At 39.9% G+C, this 13,754-nt stretch overlaps 2 protein-coding genes across 4 annotated transcripts; both read right to left on the reverse strand.

Moving 5' to 3' along the window:
* Positions 1-471: 471 nt before the first annotated feature.
* LOC125904203 (gastrula zinc finger protein XlCGF8.2DB-like) lies at positions 472-2,832 on the reverse strand. 2 transcript variants are annotated; one of them, XM_049601456.1, is made up of 2 exons: positions 2,493-2,832; positions 472-1,733 (listed from the first exon to the last, which is right to left on the reverse strand). In XM_049601456.1, the coding sequence occupies exons 1-2, from the start codon at positions 2,509-2,511 to the stop codon at positions 757-759; spliced, it is 996 nt and encodes a 331-aa protein (XP_049457413.1). In that variant the 5' UTR covers positions 2,512-2,832; the 3' UTR covers positions 472-756. The 2 variants fall into 2 exon arrangements, with proteins under 2 accessions (XP_049457413.1, XP_049457412.1); XM_049601455.1 differs by having other exon boundaries at positions 2,090-2,830.
* Positions 2,833-3,670: 838 nt separating this feature from the next.
* On the reverse strand, positions 3,671-9,119 carry LOC125904204 (chorion transcription factor Cf2-like). Of its 2 annotated transcripts, XR_007451399.1 has the most exons (3): positions 8,403-9,119; positions 4,340-7,220; positions 3,671-3,824 (listed from the first exon to the last, which is right to left on the reverse strand). XR_007451399.1 is itself a non-coding variant. In XM_049601457.1 (2 exons), the coding sequence occupies exons 1-2, from the start codon at positions 8,590-8,592 to the stop codon at positions 6,331-6,333; spliced, it is 1,080 nt and encodes a 359-aa protein (XP_049457414.1). In that variant the 5' UTR covers positions 8,593-9,119; the 3' UTR covers positions 4,111-6,330. The 2 variants fall into 2 exon arrangements, 1 of the variants encoding a protein (XP_049457414.1); XM_049601457.1 differs by lacking the exon at positions 3,671-3,824 and having other exon boundaries at positions 4,111-7,220.
* Positions 9,120-13,754: the final 4,635 nt, after the last annotated feature.

The following is a 13,754-nucleotide window of genomic DNA, read 5'->3' on the forward strand; positions in this document are numbered from 1 at the left end:
GTGTTGGGTTACTATACTTATTTTGAGTATTTCTCATGTCACAGAAACCACTGAGAGTGAAACCTGGTTTTGGATGTTATTATCAATCTGTCTGTGATGTATCGGGGTTTTTGTTCTGGTGTTCTTCACAGATGTCATACCTGTCCGCTCACCCACCAGCTCTCTGAAGCTTGGGGCACTGCTGTTTCCTGGTAGAGTTGGCAGGGCAGCACGGAGGTCCCCAGGGACCTCTGGTAGACAATAACCTCTTATTACCTTGTAGATTCATAAAATACACCTAAATTCTGGAATATGTAAATATTACGAGACATTGCTGTTATCTTACATCATCAGCTGTGTCCAATCTAAGTTTATCTAAAAAACTTGTGATTCAGATGAAATGACACTGAATACAGTACTAGCAGTTTAAGAATCAACTGTTGTTGATGTTTTACACACGGTAAGAGATCAATTCAAGAACAGGGGAGTCCATTAAATTATAAATACATTGTGTTATTGGGAGCTAAGTCAAGTCGTTTCATTTATTAATCACAAATGTTGATGACAGTGATGTAGAGGGAACATTAACATTTTTAAGACAACTTAAAACAAGTCTAATCAAAGATTATACTAATCAAATAATGAAATCAAAGATCATCTATTAAAGATTAGACTTAATTTGGAGTCTGTATCAGTCTTAATTCTGACTGTTTCCTAATCAGTGTTTAACAAAGTCTCGCTGTCAGTACTTGAATTCCTGCTGGAAAAAAAAATGTTTCAACAAGCATCTCCACAGCTTGAATTATTATTGCTGCTCTCACCAACACACTTGTGTCTTTTGACAAAACAGGGCCGAGTGTATCTTTTATTGCAAACGCTGCAACTAAATGGTTTCTCTCCTGTGTGGACAGTCAGGTGTCGTCTCAAATCTCCCTTTAGTGCAAATCCTTTACTACAGATTGAACAACTAAATGGTTTCTCCCCTGTGTGGACAACCAAATGTCGTTTCATATTTTGTTTTAGTGTAAATTTTTTACTGCAAACTGAACAACTGAATGGTTTCACCCCTGAGTGGAAAGTCAAGTGTCGTCTCAGGTGTTGCCTCTGTGCGAATCTTTTACTACAAACTGTACAACAAAATGGTTTCTCCTCTGTGTGGATTCTCATATGTTTAACCAAACTGTTACTGAGACTGAAATTTGCTTTACAAACTGAACAGGTGAAACAATTTTTTCCCGCATGATCTCTTAATGATGTTTTTCCAGTATTACAGTCCATATCACTGACGGGTACTTCATTGTTTTGCAACAAGTTTGAATCTGACTGAGATTCCTGTGTCTCCTCCCAATCTCTACTGTCATCAGTCTCAGGTTCAGAGCGTAAAGTCCTCTCAATGGTGTCTGGTTGTAGATGTGTGTCTGAATCTGAGTCCCTGGCTGGTTCTGGTCCTCCACAGTCCTCTCCATCAGCTTCTGTTTCCATCTGTTCAGTTTGTCTGTTATAAAACTGTGAGGACTGGGGTATCTCCTCATCATCTTCTTCACTCTTCACAGAGACAGAAGTGAATGTGAACTTGACATCAGCCTCCTCCAGCCCTTGAAGCTGCTCTCCCTCCTGACTGCTCCAGAGTTCCTCTTGTTCCTCTTTAATGTGTGGGGGCTCTGGGTCCTCCTGGACCAGACTGGAGCTCCACTCCTGCTGCTCAGGGGAAACCTCTTCTTTAACCACAAACGGCTGCTGGACATCTGTGGAGACTAATGAAAAACATACATATGATCAGAGGTAACACTGGCTGGCATATGCCAGCTTTTGGCTGGTATCACGCGTGGTTTGTGGCGAAGCTCCATTACCAACTGGTAGTACTCTCCGTGATCCACCCTTTTTTTTTTAAGAGTCTCTTGTACCCACATAGATCTCCGTTTCCCTGTACCCAACAGCCTTTCGACCTCAACCAGAGCTACAGCAAGTATCCGCTGCTTGTCCATTTTAAGAACTAGATTTCTTTCTCTACTTATGAACAAATATGCATGTACCGTCAAAAAGCGAGACGATGAGCCACTTTGAGATAAAAAGCCGTCAAAGATAATAAAACAATAAAACCAGTACAAACCTGCTCTGTGTGACCGAACTTCAGAGTTGTAAACAGCGTCCAGTAGTTTCCGTTGTCGGTGATTCTCTTTTGAACTGAACTCAAGTTTCTCCTCGTACTCTGCTATCGTTGTTTCAAACAGCTCAAAGATCTCTTCAGCAGCCGCAGTTAGTCGCTGGTTGACAAAGGCTCTCAGCATTTGAACTTTAGACATTATTTTTTATAAATTACAGAAACTTTTCCTCAAAAACACTCAAGTTAAAATGGTTTGTTCGATCTTATGTGCGCTGCGGTGAAAGATTACATTCGCGTCCGCCTACTTCCAGCTAGCGAGCTAACCTCATTAGCTTAGCAAAACACCGGGGGCTAATCCAGACGTTTAAAATTGGAGGGAGCAGCACGCCATCCATTCAGACGGGATTACCTGGACATTGTGGGTCCATGAAAATTTGTTATCCTTCGAACTGTTACTCCGACTCCGCTGTGGTCGCATTCCGTTTCCGTATATTTCTAGCTAGCACACTATGCTAACTTCATTTAGCATTCTTAGCTAACAGAGGCGAGTCTGCAGTGAAACGTCCCGAAAACTTAGAAAAAGTCCATTGAAACTAGTTTATCTTAATGTACGGAATCCGGTGGTTCACTCCGGTTGTATCTGATGAAGTAGGTGATGGAAAGAGCAGGGCTCACGGCGGAGAAAAGGGTTTTCAGCAAAGATCTGTCAACACACCCCTTCTAGCAGACTGCAAACAGGAAGTAAACCTGCTGCCAGCACCGCTTCTTCAAAATAAAAGTGATCACACTATTTTACTCACTGTGCTAGTTGTGTTGCAGAATGGCGCATGAGAATGTTATTTCATACAGTTTATTGTATTATTGGATCAGTATTATTGATATATCATGATTTAAGCAGCATCTTCAGTAAAAAAAAGTAAAGGATTCTCCCCTCTCTCTCTCTTCCACACACACATACACACAATGATATTCCCTGCATTTATAAACATATATCAGTCTAGCAAATAACAGGTTAGGATGAACTGTGTGACTGTATTTTCCATAATTGTATCATAAAAAAATATTGCAAATGCTACAGTATGGAATTTGCGACATTATTAATGCACCAACTCTACTACAACTCACATCAAGATTACTTGTTTGAGACCTTAATGATGTTGTATTCTTTGACGAAGAACTCTGTCATTCTGTTTACATATTTGTATTCGTTTTTCTGTTAAACTTTTCTCCCTTTTTTGTGAAATATTAGATCATTTTACCTCTTTGGGCCTCAAACGTTGACTTACTTAAAAGAAACCATGTCACATTTTCCCAAGTTTAGAGGGGAAATGTCTCTTTGGTGAAAATGCTAACAACTCAGGGACACCTGAAACACATCTGGTTACTTGTTAGTGGTTACAAGACTTTGAGCCTCTGTTCAATCATTAAATACACATCATGACTAAATGTATCACACTGTATGTCCATCCATCCATCCATCCATTTTCTAAGGTCGCCAGATTATCGCAGGGAGATAACCATTCACACTTACATTCACACCTACGGACAATTTAGAGTCACCAATTAACCTATCTCCAATCTGCGTGTCTTTGGACTGTGGGAGGAAGCTGGAGTACCTGGAGAAAACCCACGGTGAAATGGGGAGAACATGCAAACTCTGCACAGAAAGGCTCCCACATCCGGGATCAAACCAGGAACCCTTTTGCTGTGAGGCGACAGTATGGTTGCACAATATTTCTCTCTGAAATATAGAGGAGGAGAAATATAAGGTAGCATAAAGTGAAAATAATCCAGCACACTTATTTGACAGCTTTAGTTACGAGTTACTTCTCAAATCAGGATTCTGTGCACAAAATATACGAAAAGCTCCTAAATGATGATTAATTTTTGTGGATTAAAGGACCCAACAGAATATTAAATTAAAGCTGAAATGATTGATTGATCAAACAACAAAAATTAATCAACAGAAGATTCATTTTTAATACCTCGTCTAACCACTTCTACTCTAAGATTTCTCTTTGGTGGAGGATAGATGATGTATTAATGGTATGGAATGGTACATTGACTAAGCTATATGCCTTCATGGAATACATCAATTGTACATTCACATTACTGTCTTTCACTTCAGAGCTTGATCTTGATAAAAGAAATTTCTTGGATCTCACCATATGAACAGCAGTTATACATTATGCTCAAAGACTGAAAACCCTTTTGTGAAAATACTCTTTTAACAGATAGTAATTATATGCAGCCAACCTGCTAAAAATGGGTGATAGACCTCTTTCTCATTGCCAGTAGACCAGAGCTGTGTACATGGCTCTGCAGTAGATGAGTATGTCTTTCTGTTTTTGTTTTTTACTTCTGGTGTGTCACGTTCAACCTCATGAATGCACTGAAAAACATGTTAGTGAAAAGTAGAGAGCTGTGTTTATATCAGTAATTGTGTCAATGGAACCTAAGTCGTTAATTTATAAATCACATATGTTGACCATAGTGCAGTATAAGTGCACAAAATATACTATGAGATGTTTTGAAACTATTTCAATCAATGAATACATGAATGAAGAATATTTAGTAGGATGAATACTGATTTTCTGCCTAAGGATAGTCTGATTCCAGGCCTATATACAACTCAATGGTTTGTCGGTTAGGACAAAGGAGCAAAGCCGAGGTTCCAGTCCAATCTTTTCATTTGAAGATAGTTTGGTTTATCTGATAACAGAAGAAAAGGAATAAAATCTAGACACCATAGTTCCTAGTTTCAATAGATAACCCAACAAAGGCAGTTTAGCATCACAATTTTAACAGTGTTAACTTAGGCATAAAGAGAAAAACTTCCTACTAATGAAACGTATCTATACAGCAAATTAATCATAAACTACTAAAGCTGATTTAATGCATTTAAACAAAAGAAAACCTACATTTCACACAAACAGTTCAAAGAATAGGAAGGAAAAGTCATGCACATGTGGCAAGCCAGCTCTTGGTTCTTTAGGGGTTTGCCATAGGTGAGCTGACTGCCTATAAAGGCTCTGAGGCTCCGCCCATCCATTGAGCAGAGAGACAGATTGAGGAAGGTTAAAGGGGAGGGGATTTTCAATAATACATGTTATACCAAAAACACAGTGTCCAGAAAACAAAATAATGTTGAGAATAAATTACAGAATCAAGAAATGTCAACAGTTGAACAAGAATATATTTTTGACTGGTTAGACATGTTGGCCAAAAGATTGATTTTACTACCCTACATTCATTGTACTGTGTGCCACCCGGGTCTGGTGGAAGTGAGCTAACATTGCTGCTTCTTTGGTGATTACAACAAGTAACGCCGCCTGACCCAACAGTGTTGCTGTGGAAACATCATGTTGACCCTCTGGTCTCCCCCCAGGTTGCCCCAGTGAGTAGGTGGTTCAATTTTGAGGCACAAACTCCCTTTACGTGTTGTGAACAACGTTATCAATGTATAGACCTGTTTACTGTTAGTAAACAGTATAATGGTTTTTTGGTGGGCGGGGCTTAGCTGGAATCAAAAAATTGTCTCTACAGACATTAGCTAGTGCTAGCTAGCAAGTTCTGTTGACTTGTTTTCGACAGTGGAGGAAGATGATGCAAGTGGTGCATTCAGAAATACTCATTCCAAGGGCTGGAGTGCACTCTGGCACAAACTGAACAGTTCATAAATTCGGAGCGCTGTCTGAGTGTACCGTTTGATTATCCAGAGCACCACATTCTCCAGGGGGTAGAGTGCACTCTGTCTGGGGAAATGAAGCAGCACAGTGCCAAGCCAGGTGAATGTGTGATTAACTTAACTGTTCGTTAATTCATGTAGAAATATAACGCTCCCTTTCTTCAACCAACAGGGCTCTCATTTTAGTGACACATAACACAAGACAACATTTTAAGAGTCCTTTGTAGCCTACAGCCCTGTGGTCGTGAGTCCTGTTTTGCCTCCAGCTAATGAAATGACATCATAGTGAGGTCAACCCTCAAAGGGTCTATTATATCTTACATCTCACATGATGTAGTGTAGTTTTAATTATCCAGTTAGTTACTGGTTAACAGGTGGGAGGCTATCGAAAGAAAAATCTACAAAAATTGACATCCCTAACAGAATTACAACACTTGTGCAGCTTCATTTTGTCTGAGAAGACTTTGTATCATCCTGAAATCTACAGTGTTAAACCAAGTCTTGCCCTCGGTGCTTAAATTATGCTGGAAAAAATGTCTTAACAAGCATCTCCACAGATTCACTTATTGCTGCTACTCTCACCAACACACTTGTGTCTTTTGACATAGTTGAGTCGAGTGAATCTTTTATTGCAAACACTGCAACTGAATGGTTTCTCCCCTGTGTGGATAATCAAGTGTTCTTTCAGAGTTCCTTTTAGCGCAAAACTTTTACGACAAACTGAACAACTAAATGGTTTCTCCCCTGTGTGGACAGTCAAATGTTTATGCAGATGTCCTTTTCGCGCAAATCTTGCATCACAAACTGAACAACTAAATGGTTTTTCCCCTGTGTGGACGATCAAGTGTAGTTTCAGGTGTTCCTTTTGTGCAAATCTTTTACCACAAATTGAACAACTAAATGGTTTCTCCCCTGTGTGGACATTCATGTGTCTTCTGAGATGATGCTTTAGTATGAATCTTTTACCACAAACTGAACAACGAAATGGTTTCACCCTATTGTTTTGTGGCGGGTTTAAACCTGACTGAAGTTCCTGAGTGTCCTCCCAATGTCTACTGTCATCAGTCTCAGGTTCTGAGTGTGAAGTCTTGTCATCAGTAGCTGGTTGTTGCAAAGGACTATCTGGATCTGAGTTCCTGGCTGGTTCTGGTCCTCCACAGTCCTCTCCTTTAGCTCCTGTTTTCATCTGTTCAGTTTGTATCTTATGAAACTGTGAGGACTGAGCATTCTCTTCATCATCTTCTTCGCTCTTCACAGGGACTGAAGTGAATGTGAACTTGACATCAGCCTCCTCCAGCCCTTGAAGCTGCTCTCCCTCCTGACTGCTCCAGAGTTCCTCCTGTTCCTCTTTGATGTGTGGGAGCTCTGGGTCCTCCTGGTCCAGACTGGAGCTCCACTCCTGTTGCTCAGGATGAACCTCTTTTTTAACCACCAACAGCTGCTGGACATCTGTGGAGAATGATAAAATACATACAACCCTCTGAGAAACTTTCATGTTAACACTTACACCCCTAATAGCACTACTTTCTTAAACATTTGCACCTGGCTGTGTCAGGTAAAAGTTTCCTTTAGGGGGCAATACAGTAAAAGTTAAAAGAACAAAGGTTAATCATACTAAATGTTCATAAACAAACTGATCCCCCAGGTAAGTAAGAAGAGTTTCAAAAATACTTATGGACAAATATGCATTCATATTCAAAAAGTAAGAAAATGAGCCACTTAGTGATAATGAACAGCCCAGTGTGGTATCTACTTTTATTGGCGTTATTTTGTTTTTGAAAAACAAAATAACTTCACATGATGCTGAGAAATTGATTCATGCCTTTATTTCAAGCTGACTCAACTACTATAGCGCACTTTTTTTTGGCCTTCCAAAAAAAAAAAAAAAAAAAAAAAACCACCACTGAGAGACTTCAGCTCATTCAAAACTCTGCAGCTCAGCTACAGGACAGAGGAGAGAGCACATCAGGCCAGTCTGAGCTGCTCTGCACTGACTTCCTGTTACTTTTACAATTGATTTTAAGCTCCTCTTCCTTGTATACAAAGTCCTAAATGGACTGGGAACTAGCTACATTGCTAAATTCCTTGTTAACTATTTGCCTCCAACAGCACTGTGATCATCTGCCGCTGGTTTATTGGTGGTCCCCAGAAACAGCCTTTGGGGTGCAGCCTTTCTCAATTACGCTACAAAGCTATGGAACACACTACCTATTGATATCAGGGAAGCCAGCTCGCTACATATTTTTAAAAGAATGCTAAAAACATATCTGTTCACTTAAGTCTTTAACTAGCTCTTACTTTCCTCATATAGGTCCGAAACTCTTTCTTTGTATGCTTTTACTTTCTATTTATGCTTCACGCTGCTGCAACTTTAAAGTCTTATCTGTTTTTATGATTTCTAGTTTTCTGTTCTGATTTTATGCTGTTTTATGTTAATTCTATTTTCATGTGAAGCACTCAGTGCCTATAGTGCCCTTATTGTAAACCACTCTGCATTTCTTGTATGAAAGGTACTAAATAAATAAAGTTCATTATTACTACTATTGTTATTCTCATTATCATTTAGGTAGAGGATCTGAGTACTTCCTCCACCGCTGGTTGTGATAATAAAACAATAAAACCAGTACAAACCTGCTCTGTGTAACCGGACAGGGTTGTAAACAGCGTCCAGTAGTTTCCGTTGTCGGTGATTCTCTTTTGAACTGAACTCAAGTTTCTCCTCGTACTCTGCTATCGTTGTTTCAAACAGCTCAAAGATCTCTTCAGCAGCCGCAGTTAGTCGCTGGTTGACAAAAGCTCTCAGCATTTGAACTTTAGACATGTTTACTGAATCACAGCAACTTTTCCTCCAGACACACTCCTTTAAAGATGGTTTATTCACTCTGATGTGCGTCGTGTTACTGGATACCGCCGCCTCCGTCTACTTCCAGAGAGCAATACAACTTCATTAGCTTCGTACGACACCGGACAATCCGCACTTTTTCAGTTAGAAAGGACAGTGCAGACTCCATTCAGACAAGTTTATCTGGACATTGTGGGTTCAGGAAAAATACAGTTTGTTCTCTATCGAACAGTCACGCCGACTCCGCTGTGTGGCCGAGTTCTGTTTCTATTTCCAGCTTGCACACTATGCTAACTTCATTTAGCATTCTTAGCTGACAGAGGTGAGCCTACGGTGAAACGTCCCGAAAACTTAGAAAAAGTTCACTTAAGTTTTACCAAACATACGGCCTCTGATGGTTCACTTCGGTTTTATCTTATAGCTACTCTCACAGATAACTCTTCCACGTGACAGAAACAACGGAACTCAAGGCGGAAAGATAAGTTTTTGACAAACCTCCTCAACTAGACTCCGCACAGGAAGTGACACTGCTTCCGGCACCACTTCTTCAAAATAAAAGGTCCATGTCTGTCAATTATTCTGAGATCGTTGTACAGCAGAGTGGCCCTTGTCAGTGTTATTTCATACAGTTTATTATGTTATTGCATCATTATTACTGATACTTCATGATTTAAGCAGCATCTTGATATTAGTTAGTTCATATCCACAAATCCCAGTGTAATAACTCTAAACCCTCCTTGAAAATGACACCAAGTCACACATGAAAACCATTTTTCCGAAAACAAGAAGGCTGTTAAGACGATAAATTTGTGCACCTTCTTAATGTATTTGTATTTAATATTGTTTTCAGGCTTTGTTTATGTCCTGTTTAATTATATTTTTTGTAATGATTTATGTCACTTCTATGTGGTTTGTATTCGATTGTTTAATAAAGAATTAAAACAACATGAAACGAAATACTCCTCCTCCTTCTCCTCCTCCTCCTCCTCCTTCTTCTTCCTCTTCTTCTTCTTCTTCTTCGGCTTAGTCTTCTGTTTTTTTGGGGGGTGGGGTCTTCTGGAGTTAGTTAACTCCTACAATGTTCACTTAAAGTCTCTTCCTGTTGTTACGAGGAAGCTGACCAGGCAGCTCCTGCCTTGTTAAATTTCTCCAGTCACCTTGAAGCGTCCTGTTCTACATATCTACCAAGTTTAGTAAAAATCGATATGGCGGTTAGGCCTAGATAAGAAATTAGCTCTCTAGCGCCCCCATTTTGTTTGATGGGCTCAATAATGGAGGGGTCCCCTCAGATTATGTGTGGTCATATGCCTACAAAGTTGCGTGGTGATCGGTGAAACCCTTGAGATGTTATACACCTTTATGTGATGAGCCACGCCCTCCGCAATATTCATTGCCTTATAGAAGCTCAGTTTTAGTAAGTTTTCCAACTTTTGCCAAGAGGGAACTTTAGATATTGGTCCCTAGATTATGTTCACTGAGTTGCATGCAGATTGGTCAAACTTCCTAGGAAGAGATCGATAAGTGTTTTTCAAAAATTCAAAATGGCGGAAAATCTATACAACCGCAAGTTATGGGTTCTAGAGGCATATTTGTTCCTCATGAGGAGAGGCATCTCTGTGTAAAGTTTCACGTCTCTACGACATACGGGACATGAGATATGCCCATTCAAAGTTTGCGATTTCAATCAGTTGCTATAGCGCCCCCTTTGGCCAGTTGATGTAATACTGCTTCATTCGCATCCTCCCGTTACCTTTTACCACTGTGCCAAATTTCACATGGATTGATCAAGTCAGTGAGGAGAAAAACGTGGAACAGACACACAGACAGACACACCCATAGACAGAGTTTTCGTCATTATATACTAAGATATAAAGTGTACTGCTGAGACGACCATGATCTCATCCTGGTGATGACCGTCTCTTCTTTCATATTTCCCTCTCTATTTCTTAATAAACGGACTTCATCTTGAATAGAGTGTAAGTGTCTTCCTCCGACTTCCTGATCCTAGTGCAGCTGCTCTGCTTTAGTGATCTCTGTCCATACTATGCCTTTACCCTCTGCTTTTGATACTTTAATATTTGTTTCTATGGCGTACCCGAGTAGGAATCTTAATAAATATGGCTGCAGTGCCCTGTTTTCTCATTCTATCATGGATTGTTGTGATTTCATACATTAAATCTTGATGGTTATTGTTAATGCCTGACATGAGACTGCACGGGGCAGAGTCAAGTCAAATTTTCCTTAGTTTGTTTCTTTCACGTGACCTCCAGCATGCACTGGGGCCGTTTGCAGCTAAATGCAGGGGAGCGTGTTAGGATGAGAGTCAGCACCCCCAAATCTGAGGCCATGGTTCTCAACCGGAAAATGGTGGATTGGTCCCTCTGGGTTGGGAGGGAGTTACAGCCTCAAGCGAGGGAGTCCAAATATCTTTGGGTCTTGTTCACAAATGAGGGTAGAATGAAACATGATATGGATCAGCAGTTTGGTGCGGCTTCTGCAGTGATGTGGGTGCTGCGCCAGACCACTGTGGTGAAGAGAGAGCTGAGTCAAAAAGCGAAGCTTCCGATTCACTGGTCCATCTACAACATCTGACCCTCACCTATGGTCATGAGCTCCGGGTAGTGACCAAAAGAATGAGATTGAAATTAGTTGTCTACGTGGGGTGGCTGGGCTCAGCCTAAGAGACAGGGTAATGAGCTTGACATCATTTTGTGGTTGTTTTATGTCTCTTTTTGGTTGTGTTGTGTCTATTTTGGTCATTTTATGCCTCTTTGTGGTTGTTTTTGTTGTTTTTCCTGTTTTGCAGTGAATTTAGTGTCTCTTTGCTGTTCCTTTGCATCCCTTTGTAGTGTTTTTGTGTCTCTTTGGGGTCATCTTGAGTCTCCTCCTGGACAGTATGTCTTAATTTAAGTGATATTTTGGTGGAGGCAAGGGTGGACCCTAATATCTTGGGCCTCGGGCCTGTGCCCAGCAGGGCAATTAAATAATCCATCCATGCATATGTGTCATGTTCACGCAGTGTGCTGGTATTACCAAACAATAAGCATGGTAATTTATCCTCTAGACTGTCAAAATTGTTTGAGCTCTGAAAACTTCCTTAAGTGACGAGATGCACTGTAAAAAAAAAAATTAAAAAAGCTAGTAATTTTCACTTCCTTAAAATTTTAAGTTGGCTGAATTTGAGAAGACAAGTTGAAGTAATTTTGTAATGATTTGACGATTTAAGGCAGCCAATAACTTTTTAGAATTAAAACAAATAGTTTCTTTTTACAATGTGTGTGTGCAGGGCCCAGCAATCTGGTATTTTGTGTGTTTTGAGTTTGTCACAATTACTGGATTAAATCTGATGATTTTATTTGAAAACATGTTGAATTGGTTTTCATGTGAATAATTTAGTTATGTTGTTTAACATTAATAGCTGAATTAAAACACAAAAAAACGGAAACTGAGATTTTTTTTAAAAAAATTTCACCTAGTTTTTTATGGTAATTTTCAGTGCATTTGTTGAAAAATGTCAGTAAAACCAGCACAGACTGTTTTTCACTCTTTTCACCGTCTGCAAATGTTGCAATGCTTAACATGTCCAATAGATGGCGATAGAGATTTTAAAAGAAATCTTGCAAATTTGGATTCTCTGATCTGGAGTCATGGGAGTGTGAATGACATTTTTTCATTTTTCTTTTTTAATTTCTTTTATTAGGGGCTTAAAACTGGCATCTTATCCCAGTTTGCAGAAAAACTGGGATGTGGAACGTTTCAAGTGTTCACTTAAAATATTAAATGACAAAATGTAGGAAAATTGGATTCAGAAGAGTTCAGGTCCTGCTGCTGAGAGATAATGATCTGTCCAAGGTGCTGAAACAACCCCAGCTGACATCTGCAGCAGTTTTCTCTGTTAAATGATGTAATGTCTGTGGCTAAATTAAGATTCCTGTCGGCTGTTGGTCATTACACCTCAAAGGGATACTTTGTAGCATCACTCAATGGGTATTTTCCCTTGGAGCTTTTAGGATTTCTTTGCAGTGTAACAACGAAAACAGACAGTCAGGGGTTAGGCTGACATGACACACATGACGCACAGGCTATCTGTTATATAATGTGTTGAGAGATGGGTATCAGTTTTTCTCCATGCAAAGTAGAATTAAACAAGCACACTTTGCTTAGTCACTTCTGCACCATCTGATCATTTTCTTCACTGGAAAATTCTACATGTACATTCAGTATTTTTAAAGCACATTTCCTGATTTGTTTCTGTCTCTTTCCAGTGGTGTATGCACACCCTGTAAAGGGAGAAAAACGGCATCTCTTCAGCAGGAAGTGTTAGGTTTGGGCTTCAAGAGTGAAAATAACACCACGCAAAAAGGCATATCAGATACCAAAATAACTGACATGGATTTATAATACGAGACAGGAATTTTTTTCTTTTTTTTTCTCTATCAACAATGTACCTCACACAACACATGGTCGTACAGTAAAAATTCCATATTGGCATAATACTCCAAAACTAGCTCAACCACAACAAATACAAACTGACAAAAAGGCATTCTTGAAGAAATAAGTAGAGACCATTCACAGTTTTAGATTTCACCACTTGTCATTTCTCACCACCCCTCAGCTTCAATAAACTTTTCCCACCTATCAAAGTAACCTTGCTTATATGTATAATATCCTTCTAACAAAGACTGGTGTTTAAGGAAGTCCTTAAATCTATAGATGTTTAAAGACTGACTGTATCGTCAGAAAATTTCTGGAGGAAGCATCCACTGGTGTTATGTTTGAAGTCTGCTGTATAGATTGTGTACAGGAACAGGGCCAGGACGGTTTCTTGTGGTACCCCTGTGCTGCTCTGGATTGTGTCAGAGTGTGTTGCTGACCGTGTCCATCCCTTTATGACCACAGTGTACCCATCTTCTGATGGCTACTTCCAGCAGGGTAACGCACCATGTCACAAAGCTCAAATCATCTCAACTAGTTTTCTTGAACATGACAATGAGTTCACTGTACTCCAATGGCCTCCACAGTCACCAGATCTCAATCTAATAGAGCACCTTTGGGATGTGGTGGAACAGGAGATTTGCATAATGGATGTGCAAATGACAGATCTGCACCAACTGTGTGATGCTATCATGTCAATATGGACC

Source organism: Epinephelus fuscoguttatus, linkage group LG17 (genome assembly GCF_011397635.1).
Source record: "Epinephelus fuscoguttatus linkage group LG17, E.fuscoguttatus.final_Chr_v1".
Taxonomy (NCBI): Eukaryota; Metazoa; Chordata; class Actinopteri; order Perciformes; family Serranidae; genus Epinephelus; species Epinephelus fuscoguttatus.

What these genes read in the sequence shown, in the direction of transcription:
- LOC125904203 (XM_049601455.1), bottom strand. Translation starts at nt 2,282, where the DNA reads ATGTCTAAAGTTCAAATGCTGAGAGCCTTTGTCAACCAGCGACTAACT. An exon ending in AGTTCGGTCACACAGAGCAG is followed by an intron (nt 1,734 to 2,089) that starts GTTTGTACTGGT and finishes GTTTTTCATTAG; the next exon opens with TCTCCACAGATGTCCAGCAG.
- LOC125904204 (XM_049601457.1), bottom strand. Translation starts at nt 8,592, where the DNA reads ATGTCTAAAGTTCAAATGCTGAGAGCTTTTGTCAACCAGCGACTAACT. An exon ending in TGTCCGGTTACACAGAGCAG is followed by an intron (nt 7,221 to 8,402) that starts GTTTGTACTGGT and finishes CATTCTCCACAG; the next exon opens with ATGTCCAGCAGCTGTTGGTG.